This window comes from Anguilla rostrata, chromosome 12 (assembly GCF_018555375.3).
Source record: "Anguilla rostrata isolate EN2019 chromosome 12, ASM1855537v3, whole genome shotgun sequence".
Taxonomy (NCBI): Eukaryota; Metazoa; Chordata; class Actinopteri; order Anguilliformes; family Anguillidae; genus Anguilla; species Anguilla rostrata.
This window is the reverse complement of record NC_057944.1, coordinates 953,443-976,143: the sequence shown is the minus strand read 5'-3', so window position 1 is coordinate 976,143 and position 22,701 is coordinate 953,443. Positions and strand designations below refer to the sequence as shown.

General features: G+C 45.2%; 1 protein-coding gene across 1 annotated transcript in view; it reads right to left on the bottom strand.

The window, feature by feature from the left end:
• Positions 1-8,007: 8,007 nt before the first annotated feature.
• Positions 8,008-22,701, bottom strand: part of LOC135236713 (scavenger receptor cysteine-rich domain-containing group B protein-like) — a 28,217-nt gene continuing 13,523 nt past the window's right edge. Inside the window, exons 4-8 of the mRNA XM_064303210.1 lie at positions 17,786-18,170; positions 12,604-12,791; positions 11,398-11,709; positions 11,139-11,216; positions 8,008-10,678 (exon numbers count right to left, since the gene is read on the bottom strand). Of these exons, the coding sequence (XP_064159280.1) occupies positions 10,362-10,678; positions 11,139-11,216; positions 11,398-11,709; positions 12,604-12,791; positions 17,786-18,170 (1,280 nt within the window). The 3' untranslated portion in view covers positions 8,008-10,361. The remainder of the gene's footprint in view (positions 10,679-11,138; positions 11,217-11,397; positions 11,710-12,603; positions 12,792-17,785; positions 18,171-22,701) is intronic.

Here is a 22,701-nt window from a genome sequence, read left to right as displayed (position 1 = left end):
ACTCCTAGCTATGAAATGTACACTAAAATGAATGTATGTGGCATGTTTAGGCCAACTACTTGTGCTTGAATAGCTATTGTATATTTGATTCTGTGGGTCAAGGAAACCCCAAACATCCTTGTGTAAGTTAGGTCCCCTGCAAATGAGGAATAGTTAAGTTTCACTAATTTATCACAATGGCAGACAATTAAGAATCAATTCTAATCATAGGTTTAACTATCCACCGTTAGTTATAATCATATCTAATTAAAATTTTCTCATATGGGGTTCCTGGGACAAAATCTCAAACCTTGACATTAAATATTTTTTATGATTGATATACAACATTGTTTAAAAATAAATTCTATGTAGATTGTCTTCACAGTCATTATAATAGTCAGAAAACATATGTGGAAATATATGTGGGGGGCAAACCCAGGACAAACAGAGCTCGGAGTGCTAGCCATCAAACAAGAGCTATGGAAACGTCCAACCTGTGGTATTATTTTATTTATTTATTTTACCTTCATTTTACCAGGAAGTCCCATTGAGATCAAAAATCTCTTTTACAAGAGAGACCTGGCCAAGGTAGCAGCCGTACAAAATCACAACATATTAAAATACAACATATACAACATGATAAACAAACATCCACAATAATACAGAAGAACAGCTCTTCAAACACAGTGGCCTCTCAACAAAAAAACAACAACATGCCTCAGTCACTACATTCTTTATGATGCATTTAAATTCATCAAAGGATATAAATGTGTCTAATTTCAGATCTTTTTGCAGATTATTCCATGCCCAAGGTGCATAGTAGGAAAATGCAATTTAACCCAGATCTGTCAAAGCCCAGGGAACATTAAAAGCAACCACTTGGAGGAGCGTAGCTGGTAACTACCAGAGCTGAGACAGAGAAGGGTACAGAGGTAAGCTGGAAGTTTACCCAGTATCGCTTTATAGATAAAAATATACCAGTGCTGTTGTCTGTGAGTGGTCAATGATGTCCAACCCACCAAATCATAAAGAATGCAATGGTGAGTAAGGGACTTTGCATTTGTAATGAAGCGTAGAGATGCATGGTACACTGAATCAAGGTTCCGTAAAATGGAGTAGGCTGCATGCATATACAATATGTCACCGTAATCAATCACAGACAGAAAAGTAGCTTCCACAAGTTTTTTCTTGGCATTGAAAGTAAAACAAGATTTATTTCTAAAATAAAAGCCAATCTTCACTTTGAGCTTCCTAACTAGATTAGCAATATGTACATCAAATAAAAGCTTGTCGTCTATTCATATACCCAAGTACTTGTACGAGGGCACCCTTTCAATGGATTTACCATCGGATGTGAAAATGCTAAGATCATCAAGTAACTGTAAGCGAGCTTTTGAGAAGACCATGAACTTTGTTTTCTGAGCATTTAAAACCAATTTTAAGTTCAGCAGAGCCATTAGTAATGGCTGAAATGCGGTCTGAAGCTCTTGTCGCCTGTACTAGGGAGGGGCCATGTGTATAAATTACAGTGTCATCAGCATAGAAGTGTATTTTTGCTTGAATGCCCTTACCCAAGTCATTTATAAAAATAGAGAACAAAATAGGTCCCAAAATGCAACCTTAGGGGACACCTTCAGTTACCTCAAGAAAATCAAATTTGTGCCCCTCTGCATGGACACACCGAGTTCGATCTTCAAAATAATTTCTGAACCATTTAACAGCCTTAGGACCAAAACCAGCATCCGTAAGTTTGTTCAGCAATTTGTGATCCACTGAATCAAACGCCTTAGATAGATCCACAAATAAGGCAGTGCAATGCTGTTATTTGTCACAACTATAGCAGCAGTAATGGTACTGTGTCCAGTTCTAAAACCAGATTGAAAATCACTTAAGATGTTATTATCAAGTTAATTATTAAGTATATATATTTTATTTTTCTCTTTTGTTCCTAGACCACCCGTGTCTCTTTTGTTACAGTCAAAGGCATTAGTTCCTGTATTGAGGTTAAGACTGTATCCCAAACCTCAATTGCTCTCTGCCACAGCCTCCGTGCCAGTTTGACTGGAGGCTCTGTGAAATCACTTGAAATGTTATTAAAATGAGGCGCATCCACTTCAAGGCCAGATGAGGTAATAAGCAGGAAGTTTAAAGTAATTGGTTCTATATGGGAGACCAGTGTGTGGAGGTTCTGATTCTTGCCAACGAAAGATGGATGTATCAGGACACTTCTTCAGAGTCCTCTTGGATTGCCCATGAGAGGCTCTCCCTGTCACGGCTGTGACGCCCAGCTCTTCTACTAACCCTGTCTCCCTCTCTCCTCCCTAGTGTCTCTCCCTCTGGTGTTCTACCCAGGGGTATAATTGCTAAATTAATGCAATGATTGATTAATTGATTGTTTGATTGTTTCCCTCATGTGTAGCCCTATCTCTCTGTGTGTCACTGGCTATCTGCAATCAGTCATTACCCCCATTTTGTATTTAGGTCTGTTTCCCCCATTCAGTCAGTGCTTAGTTGTCAGTCTGCCTAGTCTGTATTATTCTGAGCCGCTACGTGTCGTAGTTAAACTTCTGCCTGTCAGTTTTTGTTTTGAGTCAGCCAGAGATCTCCTTCTCAGTGCTCTTCTGTACCTGCCTGCCTTCTGCTGTTACACAATAAATACCCCTGAATTGGATTTACGCTTCATCTACATCCTGCCAGTTTTTTTCTGCACTTGGATCCACACCTTTCAGCCTGCTTACAGTACAACTAAGCCAGTTATGGATCCAGCAGAAAGTGAGCCACAGCAACAGCTACAGGCAGCCGTCCAGGCTCAAGGGGCGACCATCGGTCGTCATGACCAGATGCTTCGGGAGATCATGAACCAACTTCAACACATCTCCATGTTAATACAGCAGGACCCCAGGCCCCCTGCTGCATCAGCTACCCCGCCGCCCGCTGCTACGGCTGCCCCCCAACCCCCTAACCCACCGGTTTTCCGTGAGCCACACTTACCTCCACCAGAGCGCTATCATGGTGATCCTGGGACCTGCCGAGCCTTCCTCACCCAGTGCTCCTGGGTGTTTGAGTTACAGCCCTCCATGTTCCCAACCGACCTCTCCCGCATTGCCTACCTCATCACCCTGTTGTCTGGTAAGGCCCTAGTTTGGGCACCGGTGTTGGGTGCCGTCGATCGCCATTACACTGTCAGGCAAAGGGTTACATTATCAGGACCTGATCTCTTGGTGCCTCTCCACCTGCCTAGCCTATACTTCAGCCTCAGTGGTACCTAGCTAGGATAATTTGATTATGTTAGTGTATCTGGTAGGATTGTTTTTGTATGATTAGGGTGATTCCAGTGCTAGTTGTACTTTGTACTTGGGTAGATTCTTGCTGCTGAACAAGCTTACTCTACAGGGTTGGAGTCTGATCGGTGTCACTTCTGGCACTACGATCCTTACTTCACTCTAGTGTTTCTTTTGCGCCTCTAAATCTTGAAACCTATGCACTTGTTGTACGTCGCTCTGGATAAGAGCGTCTGCTAAATGCCTGTAATGTAATGTAATGTAATCTAAGGGACTGTTCAATCTACGCCAGGGTCAGCGTAACGTGGCTGATTATTCCATTGAGTTCCACACCCTAGCAGCGGAGAGTGGCTGGAATTCTGAATCCCTGTTAGGTGCTTTCCAACATGGCCTGACTGGTATCCAGGGAGCTGCCTGACAGTCTCGATGCCCTCATTTCCCTTGCCATTCGAATTGACAGCAGCCTCCGTGAGCGCAGGAGAGAGAGAGGCTCTGGGTCCAGGTACAGCGCCAGGTACAGCACCACGCCGTGTCACGTTCAGCTGCCCCCGCCTGTCAGGGTCTGGGGTAGGACTCAGAAGCAGACCAGAGTTAAAAAGACGTGGCGATTTATTTCCAAAATACAGAATCCAAATCCAGGAAATCAACACGATCAGGCAGAGGTACAAAACGGGAACCGGGAACAGGTCAGAAAATACAGGCGAGAGTCGAAAAATCCAAAACTAAGGGCAGAACAGGCAGACTAATCTCGTAGTCAAAAACAGAACAGGCAAAAAGTTGAAACCGGGAAAGACAACACACTAGAAATGCTCGAAAGGCTACTCAGAAAAACAGAGGCACGATCTGGCGAAAACTAAAGCGCTCACAGAAACTAAATAGCAACAGTAATGAGTGGATGATGGGACGCAGGTGAAGATGGCTTGTGGAGGCTTGATTGAAGATGAGGTAACAGGCGGGACTGGGGCGGGGCGTGGGCAGGAACCAGGAACCTAAGGGGGAAAAAATAACTAACGCACACCTAAGCACACGAACACCGAAAACACAAACGCAAACGAAACAAAGTAAACTGAAAATAAAAAAATTTAAAAAATTAAAAATAAGAAATAAACAAAAAGAAACAGGAACACAAAGAGAATCAGGCTGAATTCCTGACACCGCCGCTGTCGGTCAGGCCGACTCCTTCCGACGGGAACCGAGGGGATCCGAACTCTCGTCAGAGGAGGAGCCCATGCAGTTGGGCAGGACTAAGCTGTCCCCTGCAGAACGCCAGCGGAGGATGCTGTCTCTATTGGTGTCTCTATACCCAGAGGTGCTGCCTCTATTGCGGCCAGGCCGGCCATTTCATTACTTCATGCCCGGTAAAAGAGTCGGCTCACCAGTAAAAGAGGCAATACTGTTGAGCCGATCCAAGACCTTATCCCTCCGCCCTCATTCCTTCTTCTCCGCCATTCTCACCTGGAAAACCTGGACCTACCCCTGCATGCTTTTGTGGATTCGGGAGCCGATGAAAGTTTCATTGATTCAGCCCTGGTGCGTCGGCTGGCTATTTCCACCATGCCCATGAAGTCCCCGTTTGAGGTTAGTGCCCTGGATGGGAGGGTCATCGGGTCTGTCACTCACCTCACGGTTCCACTAAACCTCTGTGTCTGTAACCATCATGAGTACATCCAGTTCTACCTGTTGGATTCCCCGTTCACTGCTGTCATTCTGGGTCGGCCCTGGTTAGAGAAGCACAACCTGCAGATCAACTGGACCACCAGCACAGTCACGAATTGGAGTTCATTCTGCCATCAGCATTGCCTCAGATCAGCCGTCACCACCCCCCCCCATCTGTCCCCCCTGCTCCTTCATGCCCTGGTGAGTTCCCAGACTTATCTTCTGTTCCCTCTGTTTATCTAGACGTCAAGGAGGTGTTCAGTAAGCAGCGCGCCACATTACTGCCCCCTCACCGTGCCTATGACTGCGCCATTGACCTCCTCCTGGGTACCATGCCTCCTCGTGGTCGTCTGTATTCCCACACTGCTCCAGAGAACGCAGCCATGGATAAGTACATCAATGATTCTCTGGCAGCTGTTCTTATCCGTCCTTCTTCTTCCCCTGCTGGGGAACGACATCACTATCAAGAACCGGTATCCACTTCCCCTCATCTCCTTTGCATTCGAACTTCTCCAGGGAGCCACCATCTTTACCAAGCTCGACCTGCGCAATGCTTACCACCTAGTGCGCATCTGAGAAGGAGATGAGTGGAAGACGGCTTTCAACACCCACAGTGGCCACTACGAGTACCTGGTCATGCCGTTTGGTCTCACCAATGCACCAGCAGTGTTTCAGGCCCTTGTCAACGATGTTCTCCGTGACATGCTCAACCGGTTTGTGTTTGTCTGCTTGGACGACATTCTGATCTTTTCCAAGTCCCAGCAAGACCATGTACAGCACGTTAAGCAAGTTCTCCACCGGCTGCTGGAGAACCAGCTGTTTGTGAAGGCAGAGAAATGTGAGTTCCATGTTTCCACCGTTTCATTCCTGGGATTTGTAGTGTCTGACGGTCATGTGCACATGGACCCAGCCAAAGTCAAAGCAGTGGTGGATTGGCCCGTCCCATCTTCTCTGAAACAGTTACAGCGTTTTCTGGGATTCGACAATTTTTACCGATGCTTCATCCGCAACTACAGCTCCATAGCCGCCCCGCTGACTGCCCTCACCTCCCGTTCTCTCTTCTTCATCTGGACCCCTGAAGCTGAGAATGCCTTTCTCAAGCTTAAACGTCGGTTCACCTCTGCCCCCATTCTGGTTCACCCTGACCCATCTCTCTCCTTCATAGTGGAAGTCGATGCGTCAGATGTGGGAGTAGGGGCCATCTTGTCTCAGCGCTCACCCACAGACCAGAAAATCCATCCATGCGGCTTCTTCTCTCGTCGCCTGTCTCCAGTGGAGAGGAACTACAGCTCTACACTGCTAATGTGTGTGGCTCTACACTGCTAATGTGTGCAGCTCTACCCTGCTAATGTGTGCGGCTCTACACTGCTAATGTGTGTGGCTCTACACTGCTAATGTGTGCGGCTCTACCCTGCTAATGTGTGCGGCTCTACACTGTGTGTGGCTCTACCCTGCTAATGTGTGTGGCTCTACACTGTGTGCGGCTCTACATTGCTAATGTGTGTGGCTCTACCCTGCTAATGTGTGCGGCTCTACACTGTGTGCGGCTCTACCCTGCTAATGTGTGCGGCTCTACACTGTATGTGGCTCTACCCTGCTAATGTGTGTGGCTCTACACTGTGTGTGGCTCTACCCTGCTAATGTGTGCGGCTCTACACTCTGTGTGGCTCTACACTGCTAATGTGTGCGGCTCTACTCTGTGTGTGGCTCTACACTGTGTGTGGCTCTACACCGTGTGTGGCTCTACCCTGCTAATGTGTGCGGCTCTACTCTGTGTGTGGCTCTACACTGTGTGCGGCTCTACACCGTGTGTGGCTCTACACTGCTAATGTGTGCCAGAAAAACTGCTGGAACTGTGTTGCTGTGCAGTCAGCATGGACTAAAATGCCTTAGGAATTTTTCCAGAACCTTTTTGAATCCATGCCATGAAGATTTCAGCCTGTTCTGTAGGCAAAACGGGCTCCTGCTCCTACTTCATAGGTGTACCTATTAAATGGTATAATGATTGAGTATATTCTTATTCTACACATTGTCTCTCTACATTTCAGAAATTGAATAATTAATTCTAATGGTGGTTTCAGGAAGTCACACCATTAAGCATACTTATTTTTTACAAAATAAATCATATAAATTAGATCTGACATAGTGGAGATTCTAAAAAGTGTGAAAATGCATTTGCAATAAAAAAAATCCAACCCTTTTTGCTGGAATTGTAATTTTTTACCTTCCAAAATTAGTTTTCATTTATTCTTTGACAAAAATACCTCAAATACTACAAACGTGATGATAATAATAATCGAACATGATGAAGCAGAAGAAGTAGGTGGAACTCTTCTTCTTATGTTGTTTTGGTCCCAGGACTTGTGATGTCACTGTATATAGTGTGTAGTCTCACTGCAGCCAGGTGTTTTTTGTCTACTATGCCTGAGAGCACCCTGCATTTAGTTTCCATGGTGATTGGGCTCAGGTAAAACTGAGGAATCAGATCAAACTGAAATGATTTGTATTATGCTGATAAATCATTGTCCTACAGTAACAGTATTATATTTGTAACTGAATACATTTAATTTATGAATACTTTGATTCATGTCTGAATGATAAAATTTTTAGCCAGAATGTAAGCCAAGTACTGTAAAGCCTTTTTAAAATAATGGACAAAAATGCGTAGTTTTAGATTGTTAGGTACAATGTCAAATAATATTCATAACTGAATTATTGAAGCTGATTGTGAAATATAAAAATTCAACATACATTTGGATGCTAAAAAACATGACATTCCTGAAATAGAAGAGTTACAACTGCAGAGGGGATTAAACCGTATTTTTGATTGATACCGCCAGAAATACCATTGCTGTGAGTCTAAAATGGAAATAAAATAGGAAAATAAAAATGTAAATTTAGTGTTGTGAATACAATCTGAGCTAAATACAGTTTCCCAGATCAACATGTATAGTTGCCCAATATAAAATATATACTTTATGTACTGTAGAAAAGCATGCTTGTGTTATTCTGGATTTCCTCATTAAAATAAGACTGTACTGAATAAAATATTAAAATGCTGCTACTGAAAATGAATTATATAACGGCAAAAAGGAATTAGCAGAGAACAGAAAGAGTGCTGAACTCATGCGAACACTGTTGTTTTTATCAGAGTGGCGAGTGTCTGTAATGAGTGAAGGGCCTGAGGATGGGAGATGGGATCTGTACGCTGGGCATCTTCCGGAATGCAGGCCTGAAAGGCTCTGTCCTCAGCTGGGCTTGCTCTGTGTGCACATTTGTGGTTGTAGAGGGTGAGGGAGGACATCTTCCCCCTATACATTATTTACGTCCCAGCATCTGTACACCTTAAAGATTTTTAAAGCGTGGAGTGTGTGGTAAATATTTCAGTACCTTGAGAGGAATAAAGTAAAAGAGTATCGAGCTTTAGTTTCTTTTGCGAAAAATGAAAATTGTTCACATACAATCCAACATGTAAGTATATACTGATCAGTCGCAATATTAAAACCACCTGCCTAATATTGTGTAGGTCTACCTTGTGCCGCCAAAACAGCACTGACCCATCAAGGCATGGACTCTACCTCTGAAGGTGTCCTCTGGTATATTTGGATTTCTGTATATATTTGTATCTACTGTATATTTATATCTGATTGTGTTACTTTTTTGTCTTTGATACTGCAACAGTGCAAATTCCCCCCTGGGATCAATAAAGTATACTACTACTACTACTACTAATTTCATTATTGGTTTTTATTACATTACAAATTTGAAATGTATTACATTTTGGGAGTTATTACACTATTGGTAGTTTATTACATTATTAGTTGCTACAGGGCTATAAAAAGCTAAGATATTGTTAGAGGGTGAATTATTTCCACATTATTTAAAAAAACTCTCAACTGGTTAGAGCTGTCTTGGTGGTACAAGGGGGACCTACACAATATTAGGCAGGTGGTTTTAATGTTGTGACTGATCAGTGTATTTACTTATAATAATGTACATACAATGCTGATCACAATAGCACATTTGCTTTCATTGCAAAATTTGTGAGGTGCTATCAACAAAATGTACAGGCTGTGAAGGTCCTGGGTTCCCTCAGTAGGAGAGTGTGATGGTCCTGGGTTCCTTCAGTAGGGCAGTGTGAAGGTCCTGGGTTCCCCCAGTAAGAGCGTGTGAAGGTCCTGGGTTCCCTCAGGAGGAGAGTGTGAGGGTTCTGGGTTCCCTCAGTAAGACAGTGTGAAGGTCCTGGGTTCCCTCAGGAGGAGAGTGTGTAGGTCCTTAGTTCCCTCAGGAGGACTGTGGGACTGTACACAGGCTGTGAAGTTCCTGGGTCCCCTCAGTATGAGAGTGTGAAGGTTCTGGGTTCCCTCAGTATGAGAGTGTGAAGGTTCTGGGTTCCCTCAGTAGGTGCGTATGAAGGTCTTGGGTTCTGTCAGTAGGACAGTATGAAGGTCCTGGGTTCCCTTAGTAGGATAGTGTGATGGTCCTGGGTTCCTTCAGTAGGACAGTAAGATGGTCCTGGGTTCCCGCAGTAGGACAGTGTGAAGATTCTGTGTTCCCTCAGTTAGAGAGTGTGAAGGTTTTGGGTTTCCTCAGTTAGAAAGTGTGAAGGTTTTGGGTTCCCTCAGTAAGAGCATGTGAAGGTCCTGGGTTCCCTCAGGAGGAGGGTGTGAAGGTCCTTGGTTCCCTCAGGAGGATTGTGGGACTGTACACAGGCTGTGAAGGTCCTAGGTCCCCTCAGTAGGAGAGTGTGAAGGTCCTGGGTTCCCTCAGTAGGACAGTGTGAAGGTCCTGGGTTCCCTCAGTAGGAGAGTGTGAAGGTCCTGGGTTCCCTCAGTAGGAGAGTGTGAAGGTCCTGGGTTCCCTCAGTAGGACAGTGTGAAGGTCCTGGGTTCCCTCAGGAGGAGAGTGTGAAGGACCTGGGTTCCCTCAGTAGGACAGTGTGAAGGTCCTGGGTTCCCTCAGTAGGAGAGTCTAAAGGTTTTGGGTTCCCTCAGTAAGACAGTGTGAAGAACCTGGGTTCCCTCAGTATGACAGTGTGAAAGACTTGGGTTCCTTCAGTACGGCAATGTGAAGGTCTTGGGTTCCCTCAGTAGGACAGTGTGAAGGACTTGGGTTCCCTCAGTAGGACAGTGTGAAGGTCTTGGGTTCCCTCAGTAGGACAGTGTGAAGGACTTGGGTTCCCTCAGTAGGACAGTGTGAAGGACCTGGGTTCCCTCAGTACGACAGTGTGACGGCTCTGGGTTCCCTCAGTAGGAGAGTGTGAAGGACTTGGGTTCCCTCAGGAGGAGAGTGCGAAGGACTTAGGTTCCTTCAGGAGGAGAGTGTGAAGAACCTGGGTTCCCTCAGTAGGAGAGTATGATGTTTTTGAGTTCCCTCAGTAGGAGGGTGTAACGGCCCTGGGTTCCCTTCGGAGGAGAGAAGGCTGGGAGGTTTGGCTGTGTCGAGTCACCACAGCATACACGTCACACCCGCGTCCTCTGAGTGATCGCAGTTGTGCACGTCCCACCGTACGTGGGAGCACTCCAGCAGGGAGGCCTCCTCGCCCCTACATTTGAGGTTGTCCAGCAAGATTGTGCCTCCACCTCTTCCAAAAAAGGCCTCATCCTTGGCGTCCTTAGCCTTCCCACAGCCCACCTGTCTGCAGACCACCTGGGCGTCGGGCAGGTCCCAGGCGTCATCACACACCGTCCCCCACTGGCCCTCCAGGAACACCTCCACACGCCCTTCGCACCAGTGGGTCCCATTCACCAGCCTCACCTGCCCTGGGGAAACCAAGGAAGACCTCCATTACCCACAGCACCACCCTCATTTTCTACCCAACACAGCTGAGCTCCAGCAGTTGCTGCGCCAGAGGACTGAAGGCACTCAACCAACCAGAGCGGCCATTAAGGACAGAGAGAGCATGGAGACTGCTCACCTGATGCTGTGGCTAAATATGTGTTGATTGTAGGACTTGTGTGACTACAGTTGGCGCTGGTATGATCCAGATACTGTATGATTTGGAGTACGTGGTGCATCACTGTGCCTCTGGGGTATATGCCTTTCCAGAGACCCTCAGATCCCATTGCCAAATGTCTATATGGGATTGCACAGAGCTGTCCTACCAGCAGAATGGTCATTGCATGTATTTACCATCCTTAGACCCTGCAATAATAGCCCAAGTGCTTTAGGGACTGCACACTCTGCAACGGAAACAAAATCTCCAGTATAAATAAAACTCACCCTCCGCTGGTAATTCTGTAGTAACCGCCCTTGCCGTTGAGCCAAATTCATGTGAAGCTCCTGCAAGGCTTTCCAATGCTGAAAAAAGAGAAGCAAATTTTATTATCTTTGGGTTTTTTTTTTTTTTGTATGTATTGATGGCACAGATTCATGTTATTATGCCTGAAAACAAGCAAGAATATCAAATGACTGTTCAATTAAAAACTGTGTTTTAAATAAGCATTCTGTGCCTGAAGTTGTCTGTTGGAAGACGTCTTACACAAACAGATGATGCCTGCATCTTCATGGTGGCCACAGTTATGCTGTCCCCAGCCCAGGTGGAAGCAGTCCATTAGCTGCTCCTCGTTTCCCCTGCAGTCCATGTTGTCCAGCAGGATGGGCCCCGAGCCATAGCCGAAATAGCCCAGGACCTTGGCGCCCGCGGCCGGCCCACACCCCAGCTGCCGACAGGCCACCTGCGCATCGGGCAGGTCCCAGCCGTCGTCACACACCGTCCCCCACTGCTCCGCGTGGAACAGCTCCACACGGCCCTGGCAGCCGCTGCTCCCATTCACCACCCGGATGGCTCCGCCTACCCGGGGCAAAAAGAGCAAATGCAATGATTCCTTTCTCACCATGGTATGGTTTCTCTTCTCACCTAATTCCTGAGGTCTAAACTGGTTATTGATTGTGTTATGTTCTTCTAGCACTCCTTTGTTTTTTCTTGCACATTTCCCCAGGAGTCAGTCTTACTTGTACATGCCAGGACTGAAGATACCTGAATTAATTATATCTGGGCTGCATCCTATATAGAGGCTTTTCTGTATATACAAAGTTCCTGTACATAGAGATTTCCTGTATATAGAGGCTTTCCTGCATATAGAGATTTCCTGTATATAGAGGTTTTCCCGTATATAGAGGCTTTCCTGTATATAGAGATTCCCTGTATACCGAGGCTTTCCTGTATATAGAGATTCCCTGTATATAAAGGCTTTCCTGTATATAGACATTTACTGCATACGGAGGCTTTCTTGTCTCTCTTGCGATTCTGACCTGTTGCCAGTTATCTGAACTCCAGCCAGGGTGGATGGTTTTTTGTGTGTTTGTTTATATTGGCTGTGCTAACTGGCAATACTTGTGTACCAGCTGAGGTGAGGGGAGCCAGACAAGCAGCAGCACCCATTCTGGAATATGTATTTGAGTCTGTCACATTGGTGTGTGCGTATATCTGTGTGTGCGTGTGTGTGTGAGTGAGAGTGTGTGTGTGCGTGCATACTTGTAACTGAGGTAAGATAAGATAAGATAACACTTTATTAATCCCCAGGGGGGGAAATTCAGGTGTTACAGCAGCAGAGAGTGAGTACAAAAGAAGCAGAAAAAGCCAAGCATACATAGTAATAATAATAAACAAGTGAAACATAAAGGAAAATAAATAACTATTTCAATGTAAAGTGACAAGTGTTGAGGGGGAGGGGGTCTCAGGCACTGTTGGACAGTCTGATGGCTGTTGGCACAAAGGAGTGCCTGAACCGCTCCGTTTGGCACCTGGGAGGGGTGAGCCTGTGGCTGAAGGTGCTGCCCATCTGCCACAGCTCCTCATAAAGGGGACAGGAGGGGTTGTCCAGGATGATCTTCATCTTGTCCCTCATCCTCCTCTCCACCACTGCCTCCAGACTAGGGTTGGGTATCGTTTTAAAATTTTTGATACCAATACCAAAACTGATACCTTTAATTCGATACGATACCTTCACGATACTTTTTTTTCGATACTTTATATTATGAAAACCTTATAGGATTATTGGCCAACTATTTTTCTATAAATGATCATACAGTGAGCACCATAATCTGTACTCTAGCACTTTGAGATTGAAAGGATACAATGACAATGAGGTCAACGTGCAGACTGGCAACTTTAATGTGAGGACATCTTCATACATATCAGATGATCATATATAAAAAACACGTTTTTTTATATTTGCCATCTACGTGGTCACTAATGTTAACCCCTTAGTGCACATGCCAAATCTGGCCAATCCTTGCCCATTTAGGGGGTACCCTATTTAAAGCTTTATAACTCCAAATGTGAACACCACAGAGACTTGAAAAATGGATTAAATGAAGCAAGACATTTGTACCATTTACAATACTAGCTTAAATTACTTTATATTCATAATTTTGGAAGAAATAAACTGCCACAAATGCAATTGTCTAGGCAAAAAATCTAAAATGAATTTGTTCTTTTTAGTTCGCAATGAAATACTGGGAGATTGCATATATACAGCGGGTTAAAGTATACATGCCCTGGATCAAAAGCTTCTTCACCACAAGTTAATAAAATCTAAGGGTGGATATGTAGAACTACTAAAGATCTATGAAGCAAAAACTAAGCAGTGTACCCAGCGTCTCCAAATCTGCCCAAAATGCTAAAATTATGCATTGCTATAAATCACAACAGATTCACATATTTCACTGAAAATCAACTGTTTTTACTCAAGAAACTCACTATTGCATCATTTTCAAGTGGGAATTACAAGCTTTCTGTCAGTACAGTGGTCTAAAATAGCTATGGGTCCAGAATGTCCAGGGTCCAGGATTCTGCCTTTTTTGTTTCTGTTTTTCCTTTCAGTTCAGTTTTGTGTTTCAGTATTATTGTTTTCCATTATTCTATCCTTGTTTCTGTTTGCGTCTCGTTATCCCTTCCCTGTCTGGTGTGATTGTGTATTGCGCTCACCTGTGTCTTATTAGTTGCCTAGCTATTTAAATAGTTATATTAGGCAGCTAGATGCCCAAGGTTGAGGAGACTTATTTGATTACAAATAGAGTCTAAGGGATGCAAAGTCCCGCTAGTACACCTTTAATTCATCATCTTCTAAAAACCAAAATGGTCTTGAACTCAGATCTTACAATATCCGAGAAGTCATCGGGCGAATGGTAACATAGGAAGGAAAAGCTAACACAATTTCAGCATACAGAAGTTTGCTTTGCTTTATGTGCTGGAGATGTATTATCTGTGTATGTCATTTAGGATGTTTTTCAGATAACAATCTGAAATCTAGCATCTCACTGCCACTCCCAACCCAAACAACATTATGCAGATGCTGTGTCCCTACCAGTACAGGAAATGAGACAGCCATGGATAAAATGTCCTAATTAATTACATTTAGAAAACAACAGTAAAAGTTGAGCATGTGAGACTCAAGCACAGCATTCAAATCCCCTGCCTTTCATGCAATACAGACGCTACCCATCTAACTTCATGGACAGTTACTGTATTGAAATTATAGTGCAGCACGCTTCAGAGAAAGATTAGTCAAATTCATAGAAAATATGCTTTGGTTGATCATGATGACAGTTACCATATCAGATGTCCTAGAAATGTAATAATGCTGGTTCTGATATTTTTCTTTTGAAGGACATTGTGTGTTACATTACCTGCTGGTGGCAGCTGGCTGGCGGGTTCTCCTGTGGTTTCACTGGCTACAGCTGTGATATCTGTTACTGAAACACAGCGGGGTTGGGGGGAGGGTGAGGCTCTCTAATGTGGATCCTTTACAGAGTCACTGAAACACAGCGGGTTGGGGAGGGAGGGAGGGAGGGGGTGAGGTTCTCTAATGTGGATCCTTTACAGAGTCCCTGAAACACAGCGGGCTGGGGGGGGTGAGGTTCTCTAATGTGGATCCTTTACAGAGTCACTGAAACACAGCGGTGGGGGGGGGGGGGTGAGGCTCTCTAATGTGGATCCTTTACAGAGTCACTGAAACACAGCGAGTTGGGGGGGGTGAGGCTCTCTAATGTGGATCCTTTACAGAGTCACTGAAACACGGGGGGTAGTGAGGCTCTCTAATGTGGATCCTTTACAGAGTCCCTGAAACACAGCGGGCTGGGGGGGGTGAGGTTCTCAATGTGGATCCTTTACAGAGTCACTGAAACACAGCGGGCTGGGGAGGGGGGGGGGTGAGGCTCTCTAATGTGGATCCTTTACAGAGTCACTGAAACACGGGGGGTAGTGAGGCTCTCTAATGTGGATCCTTTACAGAGTCCCTGAAACACAGCGGGCTGGGGGGGGGGTGAGGTTCTCTAATGTGGATCCTTTACAGAGTCACTGAAACACAGCGGGTTGGGGGGGGGATGAGGCTCTCTAATGTGGATCCTTTACAGAGTCACTGAAACACAGCGGGTTGGGGGGGGGTGAGGCTCTCTAATGTGGATCCTTTACAGAGTCACTGAAACACAGCGGGTTGGGGGGGGATGAGGCTCTCTAATGTGGATCCTTTACAGAGTCACTGAAACACAGCGGGTTGGGGGGGGGGGTGAGGCTCTCTAATGTGGATCCTTTACAGAGTCACTGAAACACGGGGGGATGAGGCTCTCTAATGTGGATCCTTTACAGAGTCACTGAAACACAGCGGGTTGGGGGGGGTGAGGCTCTCTAATGTGGATCCTTTACAGAGTCACTGAAACACAGCGGGCTGGGGGGGGGGGGTGAGGTTCTCTAATGTGGATCCTTTACAGAGTCACTGAAACACAGCGGGTTGGGGGGGTGAGGCTCTCTAATGTGGATCCTTTACAGAGTCACTGAAACACAGCGGGTTGGGGGGGTCGGGGGTGAGGCTCTCTAATGTGGATCCTTTACAGAGTCACTGAAACACAGCGGGTTGGGGAGGGGGGGGGTGAGGTTCTCTAATGTGGATCCTTTACAGAGTCACTGAAACACAGCGGGTTGGGGAGGGGGGGGTGAGGTTCTCTAATGTGGATCCTTTACAGAGTCACTGAAACACAGCGGGTTGGGGGGGGATGAGGCTCTCTAATGTGAATCCTTTACAGAGTCACTGAAACACAGCGGGTTGGGGGGGATGAGGCTCTCTAATGTGGATCCTTTACAGAGTCACTGAAACACAGCGGGTTGGGGGGGGTGAGGCTCTCTAATGTGGATCCTTTACAGAGTCACTGAAACACAGCGGGTTGGGGAGGGAGGGGGTGAGGTTCTCTAATGTGGATCCTTTACAGAGTCACTGAAACACAGCGGGTTGGGGGGGGGGTGAGGCTCTCTAATGTGGATCCTTTACAGAGTCACTGAAACACAGCGGGTTGGGGGGGGGTGAGGCTCTCTAATGTGGATCCTTCACAGAGTCACTGAAACACAGTGGGTTGGGGGGGGGATGAGGCTCTCACAGAGTCACTGAAACACAGTGGGTTGGGGGGGATGAGGCTCTCACAGAGTCACTGAAACACAGTGGGTTGGGGGGGATGAGGCTCTCACAGAGTCACTGAAACACAGTGGGTTGGGGGGGATGAGGCTCTCACAGAGTCACTGAAACACAGCGGGTTGGGGGGGGTGAGGTTCTCTAATGTGGATCCTTCACAGAGTCACTGAAACACAGCAGGTTGGGGAGGGGGGTGAGGTTCTCTAATGTGGATCCTTTACAGAGTCACTGAAACACAGCAGGTTGGGGAGGGAGGGAGGGAGGGGGTGAGGTTCTCTAATGTGGATCCTTTACAGAGTCACTGAAACACAGAGGGTTGGGGAGGGAGGGAGGGAGGGGGTGAGGTCTCTAATGTGGATCCTTTACAGAGTCACTGAAACACAGCGAGTTGGGGAGGGGGGGGGGTGAGACTCTCTAATGTGGATCCTTTAAAGAGTCACTGAAACACAGCGGGTTGGGGGGGGGGGGGTGAGGCTCTCTAATGTAGATCCTTTACAGAGTCCCTGTTCCATCACATATTGTAAACAACCCTTTTTATGAACAATAATTTAACACCTGCTATACTTCAGTATTTTGTGAAGGGCAATTCTGAATATTTATACATCAGGCTTTTAGACTGATAAATTTTGATATCTCCTTCCAAAATCAGGAACCTGCCCTAATAATATTTAGCTCTTCATATCTTTGGTTCTCTTTAATTCAAAATGTATGCCACCTACCACAATTAATACAACAGTTGTATCAGTATTTATACAATGCACATACTGTAGCTCTGACTTTGTCCTTTTTAAACCTTGTTTTTATATGAGGATGACTAATTAACTAAGTAAATACAGAGAAGCAGCAGTTTAGGAGGCACCAAAATAATTTTTACTTAATTTGTTCAGCACAATCACATATTGTAATTCAGCCTGAATGATGCCCTCTGTTGGTAAATATTGGGTCAGGCAGCTGGAGTCTATGAACTGCCTGTAAACTGTAATGTCACTAAGAGCATGGATAACAGGCTAAAAAATCATTACATTTTGAAATCTGAGAAAAAAGGGTTCTGTATGTAGACATACCAGTTGTGCTTTCTGTCTGGAAGAACTTGCCATTTCCTCCCATTTCCGTTTCCAAAGGAACCTTAATTGTTGCTGCTGAACCTGGAGGTACCATAGAGTTTACCACAGTGAGGCAGAGTGAATGTCACCCATCCAATGAGATATGATAATGCTGAGACAACTGAGACTGAATTAAAACATTGTGTGACCATGTCCATTTCCAAAGCCTATATTTAAGTCCAATTCTTTAGTGAGAACATCAGTTGCAACTCATTTAGTAGGGGAACAAATGGTTCTTAATATTTTCTCAAATGTAAGCGTAATCTAGGGGCACAAGGACAGCGTTTACACCCTAAAATGCACCCTCAGAAATTAACAGATTAAAGGGAAAAAAAGAGCAAACCCCGGCCTATCCTCCCACCCCCGCCCCAGTCTCTTGCCCTGGGTATTTTTTAGGTTGTGGTCGCGCCCCGGGCCGGGGGCGGAGCTACCTGTGCAGATGACCCCGGCATCCTCATGGTGGCCGCAGTTATGAACCCCCCAGCCCAGGCTGTAGCAGGCCGCCAGCCGCTCCTCGTCGCCATGGCAGTTGACGTTGTCGAGGAGGATGGGGCCGGTGCCGGAGCCGAAGTAAGCGCTGGCGGTGGCGGTGACACCACGTCCGCACCCCGCCTGCCGGCACACCACATCCGCGTCCGGCAGGCCCCAGTCATCATCGCACACCGTGCCCCATTTCCCCTGGGAGTGGACTTCCACTCGACCCTGACAGGGGGTCAGCCCCCCCACGAGTCTGACAGAGCCCTGCGCTGCAACACAGGAAGGTGACTGCATTACTGCCCTCTGCTGTTTATCACACGCAACTACACACTCTGAACACAGGGAGGTGACTGCATTACCGCCCTCTGCTGTTTATCACAAGCAACTACACACTCTGAGCACAGGGAAGGAACTGCATTACCACCCTCTGCTGTTTATCACACGCAACTACACACTCTGAACACAGGGAGGGGACTGCACTACTGCCCTCTCCTGTTTATCACACGCAACTACACACTCTGAACACAGGGAGGGAACTGCATTACCGCCTTCTGCTGTTTATCACATGCAACTACACACTCTGAACACAGGGAGGGAAGTGCATTACCACCCTCTGCTGTTTATCACACGCAACTACACACTCTGAGCACAGGGAGGAGACTGCATTACTGCCCTCTGCTGTTTATCACACGCAACTACACACTCTGAGCACAGGGAGGGGACTGCATTACCACCCTCTGCTGTTTATCACATGCAACTACACACTCTGAACACAGGGAGGGGACTGCATTACCGCCCTCTGCTGTTTATCACACGCAACTACACACTGAACACAGGGAGAGGACTGCATTACCGCCCTCTGCTGTTTATCACACGCAACTACACACTCTGAACACAGGGAGGGGACTGCATTACTGCCCTCTGCTGTTTATCACACGCAACTACACACTCTGAACACAGGGAGGGGACAGAACTACTGCCCTCTGCTGTTTATCACACGCAACTACACACTCTGAGCACAGGGAGGAGACTGCATTACTGCCCTCTCCTGTTTATCACATGCAACTACACACTCTGAACACAGGGAGGGGACTGCATTACTGCCCTCTGCTGTTTATCACACGCAACTACACACTCTGAACACAGGGAGGGAACTGCATTACTGCCCTCTGCTGTTTATCACACGCAACTACACACTCTGAACACAGGGAGGGGACAGCACTACTGCCCTCTGCTGTTTATCACACGCAACTACACACTCTGAACACAGGGAGGGAACTGCATTACTGCCCTCTGCTGTTTATCACACGCAACTACACACTCTGAACACAGGGAGGGGACAGCACTACTGCCCTCTGCTGTTTATCACACGCAACTACACACTCTGAGCACAGGGAGGAGACTGCATTACTGCCCTCTCCTGTTTATCACACGCAACTACACACTCTGAACACAGGGAGAGGACTGCATTACTGCCCTCTGCTGTTTATCACACGCAACTACACACTCTGAACACAAGAAGGCGACTGTATTACTGCACGACTGCCCTCTGCTGTTTATCATATGAAAGTACACACTGTGCCCTATATTTATTTATACATAATTACTCTAAATTTCTTTCATCAGCTATAACTGAAAGGTTTCAATTTTATACTGTGGCAAAAGTGGCAGCAATCAGCAAAAAAGATGATGAATTCAATAATATCACACTCCACAAAGTTGATCATAACAGGCAGCTGAATAAAACACAGGTAACTGGGAACAATTGTTATTTATGTTCTTAAGCTAATTAGATAATTATTTTTTATACAAGCTTGACATGTTTCAAGTCACTCCACTGAGAGCTTATGCCAAAGCAGTTCCCATTGACTCAAAACATTTGTGATTTTGCCAGTTCATCTGTGTTTATGAAACATCCCATTCATGAATTTTCTACCAAAGATGCTATACATTTTTTACTGAACAGACATTATGGCATCATTATCATAATTCCTGAAATTGATGCCATATTGATAATACTGTACGGATTAGTACATGAAAAAAAAACGTGCCTAGCGTTTCTGAAATGGCAGAAGCTCTAGCTTTGAGACGGATATTGCGTCTCGCTTCCTGTCCCCATTTGGGGTTTCATAGAAGGGATTGCAAGGTCAGCTGACGCTTTCGCCTCAGGTCTCAATTCCTGGGAACGTTGTTACTTTCTCTGTAAAGTACCTGTCTTCTATGTACACAAAATGGTTGGTTCATCCTTCATCACCATCAAACGAAGGGCAAAACCCCCTAGTGGGATGTGTAGTGATATGTTTTGTTTTACACTAGGAAGTTTTTTTCCCCCATAAGATTTACATTTTTTAATTTATTTTTATTTAACCTTTATTTACCCAGGGCAGGTTCACTGAGCACGGATACTGTTTTGCAAGAACGCCCTGCTCCACACTCATACACATTCACACCTGGGAGCTGCCCAGTACAACCACAATCTTCTATTGTTGGCCACTGAGCAGCTCCACTGGAGGGAGAGAACATTATTTAGCCAATTAAATCAGGGGATGATTAGGTGGCAAGTTTTTGCGAGAGCCAGATCTGGGATTTTAGCCAGGACACCGGGGAACCCCCTACTCTTTGCAAATAGTGTCAATAGTGTCTTTGCGAATAGTGAAACATCTTATGCATACTTTACAATCTAGGCACATGCATTTTTAGCTGTGGTACAAATGAAAAATATTTTTGCGACACGTCCAAAATTTTAAAAAGTTACTGTTTTCCAGTCAAGACAAACAGCACTGACTATTTTACAAGTGACTTTATACATACCCTTTTAGAGAAAATACATGCAAAGAGTATTCTTTCTAAAGGGTGAGGATCAACAAAACCTTGAACAAGCCAGTGAAGAAGGAACTCAATTATTCATCCATATTTGAAATTAAATCATCTTTGTTTCCAGAGGCAGCCTTAGTAATACTCTTTTCTCATGAGAGGCCAGGATTGTCCCTGAGGGATTTGGAGAAAGCAAAAGGTATGGACCAGAATAGGCAGCCAGCACTACTCATACCAGCAATCTTCCCTGACTAGCCTTTGAACTGTATTGGCTAGCAGAGGAAGCACCGCATATGGATCATGGATATTGATGTATCACAGCGGGCCTAAAGCTGGCAGTATACTCAGTAAAAAGAAAGAACTTAAGGATTGAGAACCACCGGCAAACATGTCCATAAACACCGTTGTCGGTATTAGGGTTGCAAAATTCCGGGAATATTCAAGGATGGAAACGTTCCATGGGAATTAATGGGAATTTATGGGAATTAACAGGAATTTATGGGAATTAACGGGAAATAACGGGAATAAAATGGAAATATAGCCTTATTTGCTCAGGCTGCATTTGCCATGTCATATGCAGATATAAACAAACATTTTGCCATATCATAAGCAGACATAATTGCAAACATTCCCAATGACCCCCCTCCAAAAAAAAGACTATTCTCTTAACACCTAAAAAAAAAGCCCAAAAACAGTGTTCCGAGTGTTGTTTTAGAATTCTATTTACATAGATAGTTGAAGTGCAAGTTTTTAGAAAAAGTCAAGGAATGACAGACGTGTGGAATAAACATTAACAAAATATGGAGTGACATAGCTCAGGAGGTAAGACCGATTGTCTGGCAGTCGGAGGGTTGCCGGTTCAAACCCTGCCCTGGGCGTGTCGAAGTGTCCTTGAGCAAGACACCTAACCCCTAACTGCTCTGGCGAATGAGAGGCATCAGTTGTAAAGCGCTTTGGATAAAAGCGCTATATAAATGCAGTCCATTTACCAAATACATCCCATTTTACTGCGCGAGGGGTCCGTTGACCCCGTGGTTCTAGTGACGAGCAGTATACCGTGAGTAGTGCCAAATGACGTCGGCAGCACACTACGTGACCAAAGTTACCAATATTTATACGACGTCTCCATGCCGCTTCACAGCGATAAAAATATCCTACTTATCAGACGGTGTTAATTTCGTCAACGAAAAATATTCTTATGACCCCTTTTGACATGACGAAAACAAAACATAATGAAATAACAATTCAGAATATGCCTTAGGGTTTAAAGTGAACAACTCATTTATAAAATAAATGTTTTACAATAAAGAATGAATGGAAATAGACTCTTCCATTAGCATGCTCAATCAAGCTACATGACATGGTAACCTTGTACTTTGCATTAGACTACTATCTACCGGTTAACTGAAATATCATAAAAAATAAAAAAATATACTCGCTCTAGTAATATAATCAAAACTGACCTCAAAGCATGTAGTCCTTTGGCTCAGACAGTGTGGTAGTGTTGGCAGAAATGTGGGCTGCACACGTGATGGGAGAATGCACTGCGCATGCAGAGGGTTGTAATTTTACTGAATTCCTATTTAAAGGTGCAGTGTGTAGAATTTAGTGGCATCTAGCAGTGAGGTTGAAGATTGCAACCAACTGAATACCCCCTCTCACCCCTCCCTTTCCAATGACGTAGGAGAAGCTACGGTGGCCTGTAAGTTCCAAAAATGATGTCATCGTCATTCCTCGATAGATTTATAAATTGTATTTAGGTATATAGTCCGTAAAACTATATGTCATAGCTTACAAGTAAGATAGCGATTATGATTGTTAATTGTTCTGCATTGTGGTAGCGTTTTATTGCTAACGTTAGCTGCTTTGCATGGTAAATCATAGAAAGACATGATGCGTCACAAAAACTATTACACTACTAACTAACGCTTACATTAAAGTGTGAAATATCCTCATTATAAAATACCACTAACCTATGTAAAGACA